At 41.0% G+C, this 22,346-nt stretch overlaps 1 protein-coding gene across 1 annotated transcript in view; it reads left to right on the forward strand.

Annotated features, from left to right (window-relative positions):
* The window catches only part of LOC132820241 (exocyst complex component 1-like), a 101,682-nt gene that overhangs the window by 37,874 nt on the left and 41,462 nt on the right, over positions 1–22,346 (forward strand). The window contains exons 6-10 of the mRNA XM_060832247.1: positions 230–362; positions 10,341–10,450; positions 12,473–12,622; positions 14,845–14,947; positions 19,384–19,511. Of these exons, the coding sequence (XP_060688230.1) occupies positions 230–362; positions 10,341–10,450; positions 12,473–12,622; positions 14,845–14,947; positions 19,384–19,511 (624 nt within the window). The remainder of the gene's footprint in view (positions 1–229; positions 363–10,340; positions 10,451–12,472; positions 12,623–14,844; positions 14,948–19,383; positions 19,512–22,346) is intronic.

A 22,346-nucleotide genomic window follows, 5' to 3' on the forward strand; every position in this document is an offset into this window, starting at 1 on the left:
GCAGGGATACTTATAATTAACCTTCTGGTCCATCAGGAAATAACATAATCCTTTTTTACTCCTTTCTGTTATAATTCAATGATTATTTGATCTAAACTTAATTTGTACATTGGTCAATTCTAAAATAACATTTCTCAGATTATAACCTTGTATTTATCACATTTTTTAATGTTACAACGTGATGCGAACATCTGATTGGTTCTTTAAAATATTGTTGTTATTCTGATAGAATAAGTTGGACCTCGATAAAGAACATGAACATGCATTAAGAGATGGTGATCTGTGCACACCTGAAAATTTACAGTCTTGCATTCTTGCTGTTGAAGCTCTGAATAATTGCATGAATGTTAAGTTGTTTCCAGGTATGGCTATATTTTCTCTCTTCTATCATTTACCTTTTATATAGCTTACAGCTCCCAAAACTGCTTCAGTTATTCTACATTTGAAGGGTATTATTGCCATTTAAACTGCATTTCACTACTTACAAAATAAGAAACCATCTTGAGGCAAGATGGGTCTGTCTCAACTTTGCTCACAGCTAGGCAACTTGTCAAAATTCTGTAGGTTCATTAATGTCTTTTAGAGAAGGAAATTTTCCCTCTTCACCTGGTCTGACCTACATGTGACTCCAGATACAGCAATGTGGTTAACTGTCAGTTTCCCTCTGAAATGGCCTAACCAGCCATTCACTTGTATCAATCGCTTCAAAATCTCTATGAAATGAAACCAGACAGATCACCTGGCATTAACCGAGGCATCAGAAAAGACAATGGCAGAAACAGTTCTGTTGACTCTGCAAAGTCCTCCTTACTAACATCTGGGGGCTAGTGACAAAATTGGGAGAGCAGTCTCACAAATTAGTCAAGCAACAGCCTGTCGTAATCATATTCACAGAATCATGCCTTACAGACAATGTCCCAGATGACACCATCGCCATCCCTGATTATGTCCTCTACCATTGGCAGGATAGACGCAGCAGAGGTGGTGGCACAGTTTTATACATTCAGGAGGGAGTTGCATTGGGAGTCCCCAACATTGACTCCTACAACTCATGAATTCTTGTGGCTTCAGGTTAAACATGGACAAGGAAACCTCCTGCTGATTACCAAGTACCGTTGTCCCTCAACTGATGAATAGGTACTCATCTATGTTGAACAACACTTAGAGGAAGCACTGAGGATGACAAGGACACATAATGTACTCGGATTGTGGGGATTTCATTGTCCATCACCGAGAGTGACTTTGCAACAATCTTACTGAATAAGCTGGGTCGGGTCCTAAACACATAGCTGCTATACTGGATCTGCAGCAGTTAGTAAAGTAACCAACAAAACGAAAAACATACTTGGCCTCATCCGCACCAATCTGTCAGCTACTGGTGCATCAATCCATGTTAGTATCGGTAAAAGTGACCACTACACAGTCCTTGTGGAGACAAAGACCTGCCTTCACATTGAGAGTAACCTCCATTGTGTTGTGTGGCACAACCACCATGCTAAATAGGACAGCTTTGAACCGATCCAGCACCTCAAGATTGGGCATCCATGAGGTGCTGTGGGCCATCAACAACAGTAGCATTGTACTGCAGCACCATCTGTAACTCCATGAATGGCATATTCCCCCAATTAACCATTGCCATCAAGCCAGAGGATCAACCCTGGTTCAATGGAGAATGCAGGAGAGCATGTCAGGAACAATTCCAGACATACGTGAAAATGAGGTGTCAACCTAGTGAAACTACTAAACAGGACTACTTGCATGCAAATAGCATTAGCAGCAAGTGATAGACAGAGCTGAGCCTTCTCATAACCAACAGATCAGATCTATGCTCCGCAGTCCTGCCACATCCCATCATTGATGATGGTGGACAATTAAACAACTCACTGGAGGAAGAGTGTCCATAAATATCCCTATCCTCTGTGATGGAAGAGCCCAGAACATCAGTGCAGTGATCCTTAGCCAGAAGTGTCAAGTGGATGAGCCATCTCGGCCTCCTCCAGTGGTCCCCAGCATTACAGGTACCAGCCTTCAGCCAATTTGATTCAGCCCACATGATATCAAGAAACAATTGGAGACATTGGATGTTGCAAAGGCTCTGACAAGATTCCAGCAATAGTACTGAAGGCCTTTGCTCCAGAGCATTCCGCTCCCCTAACCAAGCTCTTCCAGTCCAGTTACAACACTGGCATTTTCCTGGCAATGGGAACATTGCCCAGGTATGTCCTGTACATAAAAAGCAAGATAAATCCAATCCAGCTAATTATTACCCCATCAGTCTACTCTTGATCACCAGTAAAGTTATAGAAGGTGTCACCAACAGTGCTATCAACCAGCTCAGTGATGCCCACTTTTGGTTCCGCCAGGGCCACTCAGCTCCTAACCTCATTACAGCCTTGGCTCAAACATGGACAAAAGAGCTGAATTCCAGAGGTGAAGTGAAAGAGATGGCCCTTAATATCAAGGCTGCATTTGACTGAGTGTGGCATTTAGGAGCAAAACTGGAATCAATGGTTATGAGGGGCAAAGTCTCTGTGGTTGGAGTCATACCTGTCATAGAGAAAGATAGTCTTGGTCATTGGAGGTCAGTCATCTAAGCTGCATGACAACTTTGCAGGAGTTCCTCAGGGTAGTGTCCTCGGCCCAACTATCTTCAACTGCTTCATTAATGATCTTCCCTCCATCAGAAGTGAGAATGTGCAATCATTGGCAAACAATGTTCAGCACCATTCTCAACTTCTCATTCTGAAGCAGTCCATGTTCAAATGCAACAAGATCTGGATAATATCCAGACTTAAGCTGACAAGTGACAAGTCACATTTCGACCACACAAATACCAGGCTAAAACTGTCACCAATAAGAGACAATCTAATCACCACCCCTTGATATTCAATGGTGTTACCATCACTGAATCAGTCACTACCAGCAAGCTGGAGGTTAACATTGACCAAAAACTCAACTGTACTCACCACATAAACATAATGGCTCCAAGATCTGGTCAGAGGCTAGGAATATTCTGGTGGCTAACTCACCTCTTGACTCCTTAATGCCTGCCGATCATTTGCAAAGTACAAGTCAGGTGTGTGATGGAATATTCCCCATTTGCCTGGATGAGTGCAGCTCCAACGACACTCAGAAGCTTGACATCATCCAAGACAAAGTAGCATGCTTGATTGGGACTAGCATCCACTGCCTCCACCGCCGACAGAGAGTCATAGAGATGTACAGTATGGAAACAGACCATTCGTTCCAACCCGTCCATGCCGACCAGACATCCCAAACCAATCTAGTCCCACCAGCCAGCACCCGGCCCATATCCCTCCAAACCCTTCCTATTTATAGACCCCTACAAATGCCTCTTAAATGTTGCAATTTACCAGCCTCCACCACATCCTCTGGCAGCTCATTCCATACATGTACCACCCTCTGCGTGAAAAAGTTGTCCCATAGGTCTCTTTTATATCTTTCCCCTCTCACCCTAAACCTATGCCCTCTAGTTCTGGACGTCCCGACCCCAGGGAAAGGATTTTGCCTATTTATCCTATCCATGCCCCTCATAGTTTTGTAAATCTCTATAAGGTCACCCCTCAGCCTCCGACGCTCCAGGGAAAACAGCTCCAGACTGTTCAGCCTCTCCCTGTAGCTCAGATCCTCCAACCCTGGCAATATCCTTGTAAATATTTTCCGAACCCTTTCAAGTTTCACAACATCTTTCCGATAGGAAGGAGACCAGAATTGCACACAATATTCCAACAGTGGTCTAACCAATATCCTGTACAGCCACAACATGACGTCCCAACTCCTGTACTCAGTACTCTGACCAATAAAGGTAGACATACCAAACGCCTTCTTCACTATCCTATCTACCTGCGATTCCACTTTCAAGGAGCTATGAACCTGCACTCCAAGATCTCTTTGTTCAGCAGCACTCCCAAGGACCTTACACTTAAGTGTATAAGTCCTGCTCAGATTTGCTTTCCCAAAATGCAGCACCTCGCATTTATCTGAATTAAACTCCACTTCTCAGCCCATTGGCCCATCTGGTCCAGATCCTGTTGTAATCTGAGGTAACCCTCTTCGCTGTCCACTACACCTCCAATTTTGGTGTCATCTGCAAACTTACTAACTGTACCTCTTATGCTCGCATCCAAATCATTTATGTGAATGACAAAAAATAGAGGCACCGATTCTTGTGGCACTCCATTGGTCACAGGCCTCCCATCTGAAAAACAACCCTCCACCATCACCCTCTGTCTTCTACCTTTGAGCTAGTTCTGTATCCAAATGGCTAGTTCTCCCTGTATCCATGAGATCTAACCTTGCTAATCAGTCTCATGGGGAACCTTGTCGAACACCTTACTGAAGAGTAAAAAGTGAAGTCTGCAGATGCTGGAGATCAGAGCTGAAAATGTGTTGCTGGTTAAAGCACAGCAGGTCAGGCAGCATCCAAGGAACAGGAAATTCGACGTTTCGGGCCAGAGCCCTTCATCAGGAACACCTTACTGAAGTCCATATAACTGCTCTGCCCTCATCAATCTTCTTTGTTGCTTCTTCATGTAATAGCAGTAATGTGTACTGTCTATAAGATGCATTGCAGAAAGTTCACCAAAGATCCTTAGACAGCACCTCCATACCCACAACCACTTTGATCTAGAAGGATACGGCAGAAGTTACATGGGAGCACCACCACCTTCAAGCTCCCCTATAAGTCACTCGCTAACCTGACTTGGAAATATATCATCATTCCTTCACTGTGGATGGGTCAAAATTCTGGAATTCCCTTCCCAGTGGTATTGTATGTCAACCCACATAGACAGACTACTGCGGGTTGAAGCCAGCTCACCACTACTTCCCAAAGGCAACTAGGGATGGGCAATAAATGTTAGGCAGCTAACGAAATCCACATCCCACAAATTGATAATTTCTTTTTTAGAATCTTAGTTCCCATTTGGTCTTCAACATTAGCTTCTTGTTTGGGTATTTTACAACCAGCTTGAGACAACTGAGAGATATAGTGAGCTAATTTAGAAATAAATCATATTGAAACAACTTGACATTGATAAAGGTATTTCTGTTCTCTCCCTCTATTTTGTTGGGTAGATTTCTCTCCTATCTGACCTGAAATGTATTTTTGTCTGCATTCCTTGGCATCATGAACCCTCACCTCAATGAACCTAAATTTAAAAATCTGTCTACAAAGTACTGTCTCTATGTTTGAGACAACCAAACATTCAACAACTTTTGGTCAATAGGAGACAGCTCATTTAAATTTTAAAAATGAACGGAAGCTAAGAATGTCCAGGCTTTGGTCAGTAGGAGCCTTTATTTGCATAATGCTATCTAAATTTGAATCACATAATCACTACAGTGTGGAAACAGGCCCTTTGGCCCAACAAGTCCACACTGACCTTCTGAAGAGTATCCCACCCGAACCCATTCCCCTACCCTATTACTCTACATTTACCCCTAACTAACACATCCCTGAACACTATGGGCAATTTAGCATAGCCAGTTCACCTAATCTGCACATCTTTGGATTATGAGAGGAAACCGGAACACCTGGAGGAAACCCACGCAGACATGGGGAGAATGTGCAAACTCCATGCAGACAGTCACCCAAGGCTGGAATCAAACCGGGGTCCCTGGCACTGTGAGGCAGGCAGTTATCAGTCCTCAGCAAAGGACTCACCTTCATCTCCTTCCATCCACGCATCAATGAATTTAATACATGCCATGACATCGAACACTTCTTCTGCCTCTGAGCTTACTTTCACAATCAGGACTCCCGCCCACCTTCCAAGGACCCCTTCGCCCACCTCCAACACACTGCATCCACCTGGACAACCCGCGCTGGCCTATTACCCGCCCTCGACCTCTTCATTTCCAACTGCCGCCGGGACATTAACCACCTCAAACTGTCTACCCCCCTCCCCCACTTCAATCTCTCACCCTCACAACGCGCAGCCCTCCAATCCCTCTGCTCCAATCCCAACCTCACCATCAAGCCAGCAGATAAAGGGGGTGCAGTGATACTCTGGCGCACTGACCTCGACACCACTGAAGCCAAACACCAACTCGAGGACACCTCTTCCTACCGCCCCCTCGACCATGACCCCACCGCCCATCACCAAACCTTCATCTCCCAGACCATACAAAATCTCATCACCTCAATCGATCTCCCATCCACAGCTTCCAACCTCATAGTCCAAGAACCTCGCACTGCCCGGTTCTACTTCCTTCCCAATATCCACAAGCCTGACCACCCTGGCCGACCCATTGTCTCAGCATGCTCCTGCCCCACTGAACTCATCTCTACCTACCTCAACACTGTCCTATCCCCCCTAGTCCAGGAACTCCCCACATACTTTCGAGACACCACCCATGCCCTCCACCTCCTCCAAGACTTCCGTTTCCCCGGCCCCCAATGTCTCATCTTCACCATGGATATCCAATTCCTCTACACTTCCATCCGCCATGACCAGGGCCTCCAAGCCCTTCATTTTTTCCTCTCCCGACGTCCCCAACAATACCCTTCCACCGACACTCTCATTCGTTTGGCCGAACTGGTCCTCACCTTTAATAATTTCTCCTTCGAATCCTCCCACTTCCTCCAGACCAAAGGGGTAGCCATGGGCACACGTATGGGCCCCAGCTATGTCTGTCTCTTTGTTGGCTACGTAGAACAGTCAATCTTTCGTAATTACACCCGCACCACTCCCCACCTCTTCCTCCGCTACATTGATGGCTGCATTGGCGCCACCTCATGCTCCCGTGAGGAGGTTGAGCAATTCATCAACTTCACCAACACATTCCACCCTGACCTTAAATTTACCTGGACCGTCTCTGACACCTCCTTCCCCTTCCTGGACCTCTCCATCTCCAGTAATGATGACCGACTTGACACTGACATTTTTTACAAACCCACTGACTCCCACAGCTACCTGGATTACACCTCTTCCCACCCTACCTCTTGCAAAAATGCCATCCGTATTCCCAATTCTTCCGCCTTCGTCGTATCTGCTCCCAGGAGGACCGGTTCTACCACCGAACACACCAGAGAGCCTCCTTCTTTAGAGACCGCAATTTCCCTTCCCACGTGTTAAAGATGCCCTCCAACGCATCTCGTCCACATCCCGCACCTCCGCCCTCAGACCCCACCCCTCCAACCGTAACAAGGACAGAACACCCCTGATACTCACCTTCCACCCTACCAACCTTTGCATAAACCAAATCATCCGCCGATATTTCCGCCACCTCCAAAAAGACCTCACCACCAGGGACGTATTTCTCTCCCCATCCCTTTTCGCCTTCCGCAAAGACCATTCCCTCCGTGACTACCTGGTCAGGTCCACACCCCCCTACGACCCACCCTCCCATCCTGGCACCTTCCCCAGCCATCGCAGGAATTGCAAAACCTGCGCCCACACCTCCTCCCTCACCTCCATCCAAGGCCCTAAAGAAGCCTTCCACATCCATCAAAGTTTTATCTGCACATCCACCAATACCATTTATTGTATCCGTTGCTCCCGATGCAGTCTCATCTACATTGGGGAGACTGGACGCCTCCGAGCAGAGCGCTTTAGGGAACATCTCCGGGACACCCGCACAACCAATCACACCGTCCTGTGGCCCAACATTTCAACTCTCCCTCCCACTCTGCCAAGGGCATGGAAGTCCTGGGCCTCCTTCACCGCCGCTCCCTCACCACCAGACGCCTGGAGGAAGAACGCCTCATCTTCTGCCTCAGAACACTTCAACCCCAGGGCATCAATGTGGACTTCAATTATTTCCTCATTTTCCCCTTCCCCCACCTCACCCTAATTCCAGACTTCCAGCACAGCACTGTCCCCATGACTTGTCCTACCTACCTATCTTCTTTTCCACCTATCCACTCCACCCTCCTCCCTGACGTATCACCTTCATCCCCTCCCCCACTTACCTATTTATGCTACTTTCTCCCCACCCCCACCCTCCTCTAGCTTATCTCTCCACCCTTCAGGCTCTCTGCCTTTATTCCTGATGAAGGGCTTTTGCCCAAAACATTGATTTTACTGCTCCTCGGATGCTGCCTGAACTGCTGTGCTCTTCCAGCACTACTGATCCAGAATTTGGTTTCTAGCATCTGCAGTCATTGTTTTTACCTAGTTGGTGCTAACCACTGAGCAAATGTGCCATCCCAGGGCAACTTGGTCAGGGCAACAATAGTATTCCACATTTGTCTTCAGCAGCAGTTGACTAAAATGTGAGGAGAATTAACAGAGTTCTTTGACCTGATATGGTCTTGCAGTACAATGATAATGACCCTATCTCTGGGCTAGAAGCTCCAGGTTCAAGTTCCCTCTCAGGACTTGATAGTCACAGTGTATAATAACTTGGCTAAACAGATTGGTTGTCAATCTGCAAGTTCTTCTGATACACCAGTGACAAGTGGTCAGATCTAAATAGTCCCCTAGTCCGTCAGAACTATGTGATAACTGCAGCCAATGACCCTGCTACATTAAAAAATTCCATACACAAGTTCTTACCATGAGCAAGTGTCCTTCTTGTTCCAAGAACTACCACCCACCACACTCACACTCCTGATTGATATCAGTAGTTGAAAAATGTGGATGAATGGACTGAAATTGTAACGCATCCAATGGCTAAATAATTTGCTGATGCTCATCGAATGACTGCCTGGTTGATATTACTGTTTTCTGAGATACTAAAGGTTATGTGCATCAGTAGAACTGCACAGCAAAATATTTCCCAATCCTCAGAAGTATTAAGAAAATCAGTGGGAATTTTTCTAACATTATTTATTTAAACCATTCATTTGCTAAATGTTCACAAGAAATCAGTGAATAATCTTTTTAAGAAGTAAGAAATTCTTTAGTTAAATATAAGACAAACTGTTGACTTTTATGGACTGATTAACTACTCCCTACAAAAGGTTGTTTTCTGAGTTTTGTCCATGTGGCACTAGATTTTTGAGGAGTACCTACACTAGTAAGTACAATATTTAATTGGGAATAGATATTTCAGTTAGAAGAGATTTAATTTACCTTTCAAAGATGACAAAGTTTAAAAATATTTTTGTTGGGCTTTATTCTATGTTGGGGTATAGAATAGTTGGCCACACCAGTAATAATTGGTGAATAATATTCGGATTAGATGTAGCATTTTGAGTTATTAAAGCACTTTGCTCAAGGAGGCATCTGTGGACTTCAGAAGTCCAAGCAAAGCTAGAATCAATGGATCACCATCGTGACATAGAAATATATCACCAATTATTTAATATTGACAGGTGAAAAACTCTGGAACTCCCTCCCTTAACAGCATTGTGGGTGTTCCTACACTAAATGGAATGTAATGGTTCAAGCAGACAGCTTGCAACCACCTTCTCGAGAGCAGCAAGGAATGGGCAATATATGCTGATCCAGCCAGAATCCCATGATTATTAATTTTAATAACCATTTATATTATGTTATCTATCTGCTTTATTGTTTATGATTATAATTTTGTTTGGGTATGAAACCATATGACCTAGTGCAAATTTTCCTTAAGTTTATATTTTGAACCTTCTCACATTTACAGACAGGAAACAGTCCACTGTAACCAGAAATGCAGACAAATTATCAATAACCTCCTCTCTATTACTGCTTGCATTCTTCTTACCAACACAGAATTCCTGCAGTGACATTTTCACACTTGTGAATAGGAGCTAACATTTCAAATGTGGTGGAAGTAAAGACAGATCGCTGATTTTATCTGCACTGTTAGTACCACCATAGATAGGAAAATCAGGTATGCTAATTTCCCAACATTCCCCATTTTTGAATTGCCCAAAGTAGCAAAATCATGCTCTCTACTGCTATCAACAGCTTAACCTGGTGCTGGTTAGGATCAGTCTGCACACATCACGGACCATATTGTTATTAAAACTTTGCAAAATATAAGGTGTAATATACAATTATATTTATAAATAAGGTAATAATGCAGTACAAGCTGATGAGACCATAAATTTTAAACCCTAAGTAGGTAATAGTGCACTGAATAGTGATTCTTCATAATGATTTATTTTTACTATTTCACCTACCCAAGAAGAAAATGAAACTGCCCATGTAAAAATAGCTGCAGTTTGAAGATTTTTAGTAAGTCGTTGTTACAGCATCATGTTATTCAGACAAGGAATGCTATAAATTGATGTTTAACATTAGAAGGTTGTGCCAGGCATTTATTTTCAAACTGGAGTTTGGGTCAAAAAGAATTATAAGTTAGTAGGATAATTGTGAAATCAAATTATTCATACGTATAGTTATCAGTAGTAATTTAACTTCACTTTAAAATTCTGATTTTATTAGGCCATCGGAAACTGGAAAGTGTGGTAGAACAATTAATAAAGTTTGAAACTTTACGGCAGCTATTTGAAAGTCGATTCATACAGCATATTAATAATTTATTTGTACTACAGGTATGTGCACTGCTAAATAATGTAACTGGTTGGTTCTTGGTTTCTTGTGATAGAATCTGATGACAAAGATTTTGTAAAATTTACTTTGTTATAAACAATAGTTTCAAGGGTATATTATTGTCCAGTGTCCTTATTTATTTTGGAGAGAATTCATCAATTACTGAAAAAGCGAACCAAATACTTGAGAATGAATAGAGAGTGTTAGAATATCATCTTTAGCCAACCTTTCTTTACCTAAGTTGATGAGATGCCGATGTGGTGGTCAGCTCTTCACAAATTATCTGGAAACCATTTTCTTTCTTTTCTGTTAATAATGACATACTTCTTATTTTGCATCTACCGAATAATTCCAGATCCAAATGTTTCGTCAGTAATTCACAGTCTAACCACGAACAGCATGATTAAGTCTTCCATGTCAAATATTCAGCATTAAAATAAGTCCTTGAATGATTTATTATCATTTGGGAAAACTGAGATTAGGTAATCAGTGTTCATTCAGTTCTAGGTATAGTATTGATTCAAGCTGACAAATTGACTCGACATATGAGTTCACAATGGCACGTTAAGCAACAGTGTTTGGTAGTTGGTGCAGACTTTTAGCTTTCTTAAACCAAAGTAGTAAATGTGATACTCGAAAACCTGTCTTTTAAAATATTTATCAGATGTTTTGATCAATCTTTTTCCTCCTCTTAAGAGTTTGGCTCTTAGTTGACATATGGTTTCAAGACTGTTGATCACTCCCCAGTAGCCAACCAATGAATTAGACATTATTCATAATAGTTACGTTATTCTAGGATATGGTTCATTGATGCCAACAGCCATGATTAATGGCTTAACCTCATGAATGTCAAAATATTATCAATCTGCAGACAGTTTAAAATACAGGTCAATGTGTATAACTTATGATTAGGAGTTACTTTCCCACAGAAATGCCGTCCAAATTAATTAGTTAGATCCTTGAACTACCTTTGCTGAGACCAATTAAGTCGGTATATGTCAAGACTTTAAGTTCTTTTGATTAGTATAATACTATACAAAACAGCACAGGAACAGGCCCTTCAACCCACCTACACTGATTCCTAATCCTTATTTAGACCGCTACTTATTGCCCATACATGATTTCTATCCTGCTATTCACCTCCCGTTCATGTGACTATCAAGATATACCTTAAATGTTGCCAATGTGCCTGCTTCCACCACCTCCACTGGCAGTCTGTTCCAGGCATCTACCATCCTCTGTGTGAAAACTTTTCTCTGCATTTCTCCCCTAAACTTTCCTACTCTCACCTTGACCCATGCCCCTTGTAGTTGACCTTTTCACCCTGAAAAACAGCCTCTGATTACCCACCCTATCTATGCCTCTCACAGTTTTGTAGACCTGCATCAGGTCACCCCTCAATCTCCAAATTTCCATTGAAAAGGATCAGAGTTTATCTAATTTCTCCTTATAACTAAAATCCTCCAGACCAGACAACATCCTGGTAAACCTTCTCTGCACCCTCTCCAAAGCATCCATGTTCTTCTGGTAATGTCTGAAAATGTGTTGCTGGTTAAAGCACAGCAGGTCAGGCAGCATCCAAGGAACAGGAAATTCGACATATCGGGTCAGAGCCCTTCATCAGGATTCCTGATGAAGGGCTCCGGCCCGAAACATCGAATTTCCTGTTCCTTGGATGCTGCCTGACCTGCTGTGCTTTAACCAGCAACACATTTTCAGCTGTGATCTCCAGCATCTGCAGACCTCACTTTTTACTCTTCTGGTAATGTGGCAACCAGGTCTGATCGCAATATTCCAAATCTAGCCAAACTGAATGTTAGACAGTTTAATTTAAAAAAGAAGCTTATTTATTCATGAATAAATATGTTACTTCTTAGATTTTTTTTCTTTTGGAATGTTCATTCATACAGTCATGTAGATATTATTGAAATATTTGAAAATTCTGGGATGGATCAATTAAGTTTCTTAATTTCGGTTGTTAAATGTATTAGAGCTTTAAAAATGTTATTTCCATTGTGTTTAAGGGAAATGACCAAAACATTGGCTTGTTGCAACAGTCGGGAGAGCTAATCTTGCCCATCCATAAGCATTTTCATGATGAATTATTGCCATATAGCCCTCTAATGGCTTGGATTAAAAACAACAGCCCTGCTATTTTTACTGATTTATCAAAGGTATGTTTCTTAGCTGTTAGACAAAGGTTTGAAAGGTGTATAGACTTGGAATCATTTTCAATAGTCTTGTTGCAGGATTACCCAATTTAGTTCCTTAATGTTTTTGAATTCCTTAATAGGGGCATTAGCTTCTTTGTTTTAACTGGTTTCAACAGAGACATTAACCAAAAATTCTTACAGATACATTTAGTCATATAAGCTTGCCAAACACCTTGCAGATGCTTATTTTTAATTTTAAGAAATGTCAAAGCTCATTTGTTGTTGGCAATTTAAATAAAAATTAAAATGATCTTTTCCTCTATCTTTTCTCTCGCTATTATCCAATCTTTCTCTTTATTTCATACCTCATTTGACATGGAATTAAATATATCACTTTCTGGTTGGGATTCTACATTAACAGTTATTCAGACTTCTTGGTTATGGAGATTTTCTGGTGATTGCCTTGTTTATATGGGCACCAGATGGCATTTTTCCCATGACTGAGTAACAAGGACTTCTCGTGCAAAATCCTATAACATTCCTGTGGGCAGATACAAATGTAACAATTACCGATCAAAAAATCCAGTTAATTTAGCATTCATCCACTGATCCTGCCAACAGTAATTTCTCACTCAAAAGTTTATACTTTGCTTATGTTTTTAAATTTGTAATTATTAAAATATAAATCATTATTAAAATGTCTTATTCATATTTCCTGATATATTATTAATTGAAGAAAATGTAGGAAAGTACATGAATTGACTCCTCCTATAAACAGCCAAGTTCACAGAGAAAACAGAATACACAATACCAGTAATTAAAAGCCATTCCAGAACTATCTTTATCAAAACATAGTCTAATTGCACATGGTACCTGCCTCTATTGTTGTTCAAGTTTAGAATTATTATCTTATATGGATACAAATCATCTTGGAGGACAATTCCGATTCAGAGCAAGTTCATGTTCTGGAAGAATTAATACCTTGGATACTGTCAGGTGGTTTAGCTTGTGCCAAATGCTCCACAAGTCATATTTCTCTGGATGTAGGCACAGAAGATAAAATAGTGTTTCATTTAAGCTGGCTTGCAGGCCCTCTTGTGGCGAAGTGGTAGAGTCACTACCCCTGAACCAGGAAGCTGTTCAAGTCCCAACTGCTTTAGAGGTGTGTAATAACATCTCTGAACAAGTTGATTTCAAAAATAGGTTAATATTTTCTTTTAAATTAATCTGGTTTGGGATTCTGTTTTTGGAGATAACAAACACAATATTTATAAGACCCAATCTTACCTATCCAATGAATGGTGACATAGTTGCTCTGAAGAATAATTAGAGTTAGCCACCTTTGAAAGGAAGCAGAAAGTGAAACAAAGAAAAGATCATTCAGAGCAAAGTGAAAGTCAGAAAGAGCAGATTTGGTTTAGAATGAAATTTCCTATGAAGAGCAATAGCAGGCCTGGCGCGAGATGAGAGGCAGAGAGCAGGGCATACAATTTCCATAAAAAATAACAATGATATTGGAGGTCATTATGGACCAGAAGCCATTGAAGGAATAGTCTTTGACGCAGGAACTGGGGAATTTTTATCTCCAGTGCAGACAGAAACTTTTCGGCCCATCAAGTCTACACCAGTTCTCTGGAAAGCATCACACCCAGACCCACCCCATACCAGTAACCCTGCATTTAGAATGGCCAATCCACTTAATCTGCACATTTTTGGACTGCAGGAGGAAACTGAGCACCTGACAGAAACTCACACAGACCCAGGGAGAATGTGCAAGTGCCATATAAAGAGTCTCCCAAGGCTGGAATCAAACTCAGATCCCTGGTTATGTGAGGCAGCAGTACTAACTACTGAGCCACTGTGCTGCCTTTCTAGAATCAACATAGCTAAAATGTATATCTGAGTGCCAAACACCACATTGAAGTACAATCAGAAGCTCAGCAAGTGTGGATTATCAGCTGTGTCTTGTTCTACATATTATTAATTTACAGTCAATACTTTTAAACTTTAGACACATTATGTGCATTAAAATGTTGAAGAAGAGTCATGTAGAAATTGAAATTTTAATTCTATTTTTCTCTCCACATATGCCAATGGGCTTGCTGAGTTTCTGCAGCATCCTCTGTGTTTGCATTATGTAACTTTAACACAAAGAAAAATGTATGAAATACTGTCAAATTGCATTGAAATTACTAATGATAAGTGTCAAATATCTTTTTCCCAAGTTCTGTTGCGTTTTCCAGGTGTATTCAGGAAGCATTAGAAAACTTTATGAAAAACAAACCAAAGAATTTTTTGATGTGGTGAAGTTTAAATTAACTGGAACAAAAGAAGGCATGAGATTCAGTAAGTATGAGTGGCAAACTACAAAACAGAAAACTCATTTTTATATAGCTGCAAGATACATCACACAAAAAATACTATATTTATGATTAACCTAGATTCCAAAATGCAGTTGTGATACTTAGCTGCAAATTTAGCCGTACCTGTAAAGCCATTTCTCCAAAGTAGGCACTTATTTATAATTGTTACTTATTGTAAACATTCACAAGCCAACTATTATTGTTTGTAATTGTAATTTCCAACCATGATTGCATTTCTCTTTTTTCCTTTATTAATGGTAGTTTTGATTCCGAAGAACATTGTGATTCTTGTCTTCAGAATTTTTTGACAAATACATGTTACACACAAAAATTAGTGTTTCATAATAGATTTTACTGTGGATCTGATGGTGTCTGATGAAGGTATTTAAAATATAATAAACAAATTAAAGTAATAGTTCTGAAAAGTTGAAGAAATTGTAAAATGGGAGGGGTCTATCTTTGGAACAGCGGATAGATAATTCATCTTAACCTTCTCCTTAAGTTCACACCGTCACGTTTATGAGCCTGTCCACGTGATATGAAGAACCAAATGCAGGAAAGGTGAGAAATAAATGATGACTCAGAGACATTTACTGCCTGTGAAGCAATTTAAAAAGAAATGCGGGCTGTATTTTCACTCCTGAGTGTTGATAGCTTGAGTTGGGCAATTTTCCAGACTTCGGCTTCTGGTTTGGTGTAAAAGTGTCCAAAATGGTGCAATTTCTATTAGGAGATTGGGGGCAAGTGCTCAGGTAAGTGATGGAGTTAGACCAGCCAGTCCCAGATGAAGATTGAAGGTGAGTACAAGTGACTGTAAGTGATGTGGATAGCTGTTTAAAAGGCCAACATTAGCTCTCTTTGACATCTTCCAAGCTGCTTTCTTAAAGCTTGCATCCTGTAACTCCCACCACCACCACCACCCCATAAACATTCCCGCATCCAAATATGTCAAACCTATATTTCCCTCAACCTGTTCCCCATGCCCATACATGCCAATAAATGCAAACTCATGTCCTCCATATGAAATCTCCATGCCCACAAATGTCAACTCATGCCAAACATAGCCCTGCATCACCTACTGCCATGGTTCCTTGTTGCCCTCAATGGAAAATTTCTCAACATTAACCATGGGAGACCTCAGGATCAATGATGAAACAAAATAAATATCTATTACAGACTATTCTATATGAAGTGAACTCTCATTCAATAAAGGCTATTCAACCCACTAAATCTCCTCAAGTACTTAGCTGAGTATTAAAACAAACTTTTGTATTAAGGCTCCCATACCAAACAGCTAATTCTTTAATTACCTCTTTGAACTGTCAATTAGACTTGGAATTTACAGCTTCCACTGTGATGCCATATTGGAAAAAACACTGATATATAATAATGCCATAATAATAGCACTTAAGGTTATGTCAACAACCATCTATTAAACTGCTGGAACAGATTTTCTTCAATTCCTTGACACACGCAAGTAGCATTCATTGATTTTTAAAGTACTAGGAATTTGAATAATTTCACAAAATTCAGGACCATTTACAATCCTATCAGTCTACCATCAGTCATCAGCAAAGTGAAGAAAGTAGTTGTCATTAGGTGCTTATTCAATAAGTGGCAATCACTCATCAACAGCCTTCTCATGATGCTAAATTTGTAATCAACCAGGACGATCTGACTGCACACCTTGTTTTATCCTTGGTCCAAAATATTAATTCCCCTCTCTAACAGTACTATAAGTGTACCAAGATCACATGAAGTGCGGTGGTTCAAGAATGCAGCTCATCCTCTTCCTGCCAACCATGTGGCCAAAGCAGTGACAGTCCACAAGAAAACATTATAAAATTATCTGCTCAAATAATTCAGTTCCAGGAACATGACATCGAGAGTAGACCGTTTAGCCCCTCAACTCTATTCTGTAGGTTGTGAGAGAACCAACAAGAGAGAAGAACATACTTGACCTTGATCTTATCAATCGACCTGTTGCAGAGGCACCTGTCTCTAGCTGTATTATTAGCAGTCACCATGATACAGTTTATGGAGAGATGATGGGTTGAATCTTGTGGCTAGTTTGCATCAAGTTTTTTGGAGGAATTTCCACTGACAAACCGAGTCGGTTTTCTCGCCATTTCTTCTCAAATCTGACTGTTAACTTTCAATCCCACCCCTATGGTATCCATCTTGTCAATTCTGGCGCCAACTTACCATATACTTTTCCCAGAACAAGTTGCCATTCAGCGGATATACCGAAATTTACTAACATCCCTTTGACCCTTGCCATCTTTGAAAGTCGATTGAGCACCCTGACAGGAACTGTCTGTCTGTAGCTGCTGTGCATGGTTCCTGACATTTGCCACAGACGTGGCAGACAAAAGGAAATCTACACACCATTGTATGGGCAGTGAACTGGAAGTCCTGCTGGACAGGATAGTGCAGAGGCAGGATGTGAATGACCTTCTCCAATCCACTAGTGTAAGTGCCACCATCTTTTCCTGATACCTCACACTCACTCTATATCTGCTATTATATTCACCTTCAAATCTAATGTCCTACCACTCAAACTATTGTCTGAGCAGCATCTTCACTCAGTTCTTGTCACTCACCCCAACCATGATACCAGTAACCCTGCATTTTCTCTACGCTATCTAATCACTCACTCTAGAAACATCCCCACCTACACCAAAAGTGATAGCTATGTCACCCACTTTCATCCTGTTCTTATTCCAGGAAGAAAACAGCCCCCAATAGGGCAGAAAATTTCATGATGGGTGCTGGGCTGTGTGACATTCAATTCCTCGTTGCTTATGTGCACAGCATCCTGACTCTGACCTTTCCGCAGTTGATTGGTTGACTGACTGTTTCCAAACCCCAGGACTGGTATCAGCCCTTGACAAACTGGGACAACACACCCTAAGCAAAGTTATCCCGTTGATTTGACTTAGGCCTATCTACTAACAGCCATTAAGCTTCCTTTTTTTGTGTGTGTGCTAAATGACAAAGCAACACAGAAGTAAACTGAACCTCATTTTTCTATCTAAGGGGGCAAACTACATAAAAGCAAGCAATGCAAAGGAGGGAGGCTGTGATCATTCAAATAGGCTCAGAGTGAGTGTACATGAGGACGGTGAGCAAAACTCCTAAAGGTTCAACCTGATACAGTCCATTAGCTGTGTCATGACTCTGAATGCAGTGTCCTTACTTCAGTATTGCAATGATACTTATCGGTGCAGCATGGAAGTGCAGAAGCACTACATGGAACAGAGGTGTTGTAGCCCAGGGTCCAACATGGACGTTCTTTGGAGCAAGCAGTGAACTGAATATGCCAGGTATTCCCTCTGGTTTTCTATGTCAAGGCTTCTCAATGCCTTGATTATTTGGTGAGTTTGTTGAGATAGAAATCTGAATATTAGTCAGGTGAGTTAAACTGTCAACAGGGCATCTAACAAACAATAATCCCATCAAATGGGAACTCATCACTGCCAATGAAAATTCACTATGCCACTCATGAAAAGTACAAATGACAGACAAAGATGAACTTGATTTCAGAATTGGCTTTGTCAGAATTCCTGTCTAATTATGCCACAAATTCTGTCAAAGCCCAAGCTATTCAGACCCCTACAATTTCCACCCAATATCTTGTCCTCACATTGGTCGATATCGTCTGTTATACTTGTTGGCAATACTACTGTGTTAAATGGAATAGATTTAGAACAGACCTAGCAACTTAAGCCTCATTTCACACAGCCTTAACAGTATGCAACAGACAGAGATAAGCAATGTCACAATTTGCAGATGGAATCAAAGTTGCTGTCCTGCCACATCCACTCTGTGGTGGTGGTCTATAGAATAAATGGCAGGAGAAGGAGGTTTCACAGATATTGCCTTCCTTAATGATGGGGGAGATCAGTATCTCAGTGGATAAGACAAGATTTTGCAATATTTGCAGAGGGGTGTCGAGGCTGGATCATTAAGTATATCCAAGGCTAAGATGGACAGCTTTCTAATTCCTGAAGGAATCAAGGTTATGGGAATAAAGCTGGAAAATGGGGTTAAAGATTATCAGATCAGCTATAATATCATTGAATGCCACAGCAGACATGATGGGCTGAATGGCTAATTTCTGCTTCAATATCCTTATGGTCTTCTGTAGTGGAGCATAACGATGTATCGGGAGAGATGTGATGAAGGCTCATGTAATATTGACAATGGCTTGGGAGAGGATGCTAGTGGGAGGCAACAAGGAAAATGAACATTGTGTGGTCAGCTAATAGAGATGAACAATGGGTCTACAGCAAAAACAGTGGGTGGTAAGCACAAGGCATGCACAATTATTCCTCTCTGGCAGCAGGAATTAGGGGTGAACATTTAATGTAAAATCCGTGATAATTTTTTTAAAAATTTGTGTGCTGTGATTTTCAGGAATTCAGGAAAGTTTTGAAAAGCTGACTGCTTCTACATCCAATCTACAGAAAACACTTTTCAGAAACTCTTTATATGAACATTTAGGATCAGAAACTGACATTGCAGATCGTCGAATGATGGACAAGGTGCAGCAACAGTCTCTGTCCTTAATTTCATTCAGTAATATGTTAGATTCAATCTGCGAAGGTAACTTTGAAATGTTGATATCATAAAATAGTGCATTGGTACAAAGAATGTTGGGAGGTCTTGATGCACATTGGATATTGTCTCTGCCTTTGAGTCATGAACTCCAGATTACGGTACTTCCCTCGGAGATAGTAGCCAAGGAAGCTGGATTCATGTAATGGCCAAATGAATTAATTATCAATTGTAAATGCTTCTAACTCTTGCAATGGCAAATGTTGCCAACATGACTGATTCTTGGTCAGCCACCTGATGGAGAGTTGGAGCCTCTACCATCATTATCCACTGCTTCAGACTAAAACAAATAATTTGTTGTAACAAGTAATAAGTGTATATTGCCACAGAAAGCCTGACTCTCTTTGTGTTTTGAGACACACACTGCACAAAGAATTTTTAAATATGTCAACAGTTTCTTTTTAACATTGTAGTAAGGTATTTGTGAATTAACATTGATAATCAAATGATGGCTTCAATTTTTACTGATGCTCCTAAACTACTTGATGTATTTATTAGTTATCTCTTTGTTACTTTCTACTCTTAAAGATTGCAGTGTAACTTAAGAAATCCTGAGATAAAATCACTTGCATGTTATTATCGTATGCTAGATCTTATAGGCATGTTACGTACAACTAGAGGATCTCAGATAAATCAATGTAACATTAATTCTTGGTTTCGATTCTCCTCAACTGTGTCCCCAACATCATTTCCATCCTGCAAATTGGAAATTACTTGTTAGTAATTTTTTTTTACCCTTAGTTGCGCTAACTCACCATTTATCATTGGGGCTAGAATTGCATTTTTCCTTTGAATGAAGGAATAGTTGATAGAAGAGCAGCAGGAAAAGTACCCTCAACAATAGGGATGATAAATAAGTGGGCCTGTTGGTAGACAGCAGGTAAAGCAACCTCTTAGAAAGCCGTAGCTATCCAGAGGATCCATGGACCAAGAATCAGTTCCTTTACATTTCTGAGGAAGACTACATCAAGAGGTTGTGCCTCGTCAAGCAAGCTGTTGCTCCTTTATGCACTCTCTTGCAGCAGCCCCTGCTGCCTTCTGAACCAGGAGGTCATATTTTGCCCATTAATGCCTAAATCACCAGCCTTAAACGTTTTCACCTTCCTTCCAGGTTGCTACCCAGCTGCACAAAGTCGGTTCTACGTGCTTGCTTTGTCAACCAATGCATTTTTTCCCTGATAGGTGCTAACACCCCAAGTGATAGACCTTTGTGATTTTTTAGAAGTGGCTGATTTTCCTTGTTTATTCCTATTAGAGTAACAGAAGATGTTCCAGGAATTTTTGTGAATAAAAATTTCCAATCTATGAACAGGTATGTGTTCACCTTAGATGGAAAATATGACCGTGTGACCATTTCCACTATTTCAAAGACTTCATACTGAAATACTCGTCCATTTCCTTAAAAAGTGAAGAGGAGCACACCTGACAGATATGGCTAGCGGCAACACCCCTGCACTTTTGCAGGCCCAATATGTTTAAACCATGAGACCATCTGAAACATGATGTTGATGGTGGCTGTCCCTTAATTTGAGGACAATGTCTGCTTGAAGTCCAGAGTTTTCTGTTATAGCTTCTCATGTGACAGAACATACCAATTCCTGACTCATGTAGTCATATGTGGACGTTTGTCCCAACAAAATAGTAGGAGCTAGAGTGCACGATTTGCTTTCTCTTCTTTCTTTATCTGGCACTGTTCTATATCATGAGTCAGATGCTGTGACTCAAAGTATGATGCAACTTGATTCACAAATAATTACCAAGTTGAAATTTGGCAGTAAGCTCCTCACAGTCATCCATGTCAATGCTGGCATGCTTCAAAGGATGTGTTTCTGAAGCATTTTCTTTTGTCCTTCCTTGGAAAATTATCTAATGCCGAGTTGAAAAAACAGAAGCTGGCAGGGGAGACTCTTTTTAACCATCTGGTCACTCTGTTCATTCCATCAAAATTGATTTTGCTGGAGTTTTCCCTTAATACGTAAGGAGCTAGCTTCAAGAAGACACATTTCTTCAATGGTATTCCCAAGGAATCCGAATGATGCAGCAGAGGCTTTGTTGACAGAATTTCTGTCTTGCATCTTTGGTGTACAGTACAGTTTCCACTACATTGCAGGACTATGAAGATGACAACTGCTCTGTAAGCCAGGACTTCTATTGGCTTTGTTGTCAAACACTCAGTAGAAGGCTGAGCTGGTGCAGATGATGCAGCGTTGGATCTCATCCTCAATGACAAAGTAAAAAATCACACAACACCAGGTTATAGTCCAATAGGTTTATTTGGAAGCGCTAGCTTCCCAAGTGATACTTCTTCATCACGTGGTTCACCTGATGAGTAAACAGTGCTTCGAAAGCTAGTGTTTTCAAATAAACCTATTGGACTATGACCTGGTCTTGTGTGATTTTTAACTTTGTCCACCCAGTCCAACACTGGCACCTCCAAATCACGATTCCTCAATGATAATCATTTAAGAGAGGGGATTGTCAAATTTTAGGATATGTCAGAGTCTCTCCTTCACTATGAAAGGCAGGCGTAATGTTTGATCAGTTGTGAGTTGATAAAAGAATTTCATTTTGGCAACATTCAAGGGCAAGATTTTTGTCTGAAATATTGAACAGATTGAGAGTGGCTTGCAAATCGGGTGCAGCTGCAATGACGGTGCAGCCATCTACAAATTATACATCATGTATGCCAATGGTGGCCAGTTTAGTTTTAGCATGCAAATGCTGATGGTTAATCTAAGAGGAGAATCTAAGTGTTTAGCAGG

The sequence above is a fragment of the Hemiscyllium ocellatum genome, chromosome 11 (genome assembly GCF_020745735.1).
Source record: "Hemiscyllium ocellatum isolate sHemOce1 chromosome 11, sHemOce1.pat.X.cur, whole genome shotgun sequence".
Classification (NCBI taxonomy): domain Eukaryota; kingdom Metazoa; phylum Chordata; class Chondrichthyes; order Orectolobiformes; family Hemiscylliidae; genus Hemiscyllium; species Hemiscyllium ocellatum.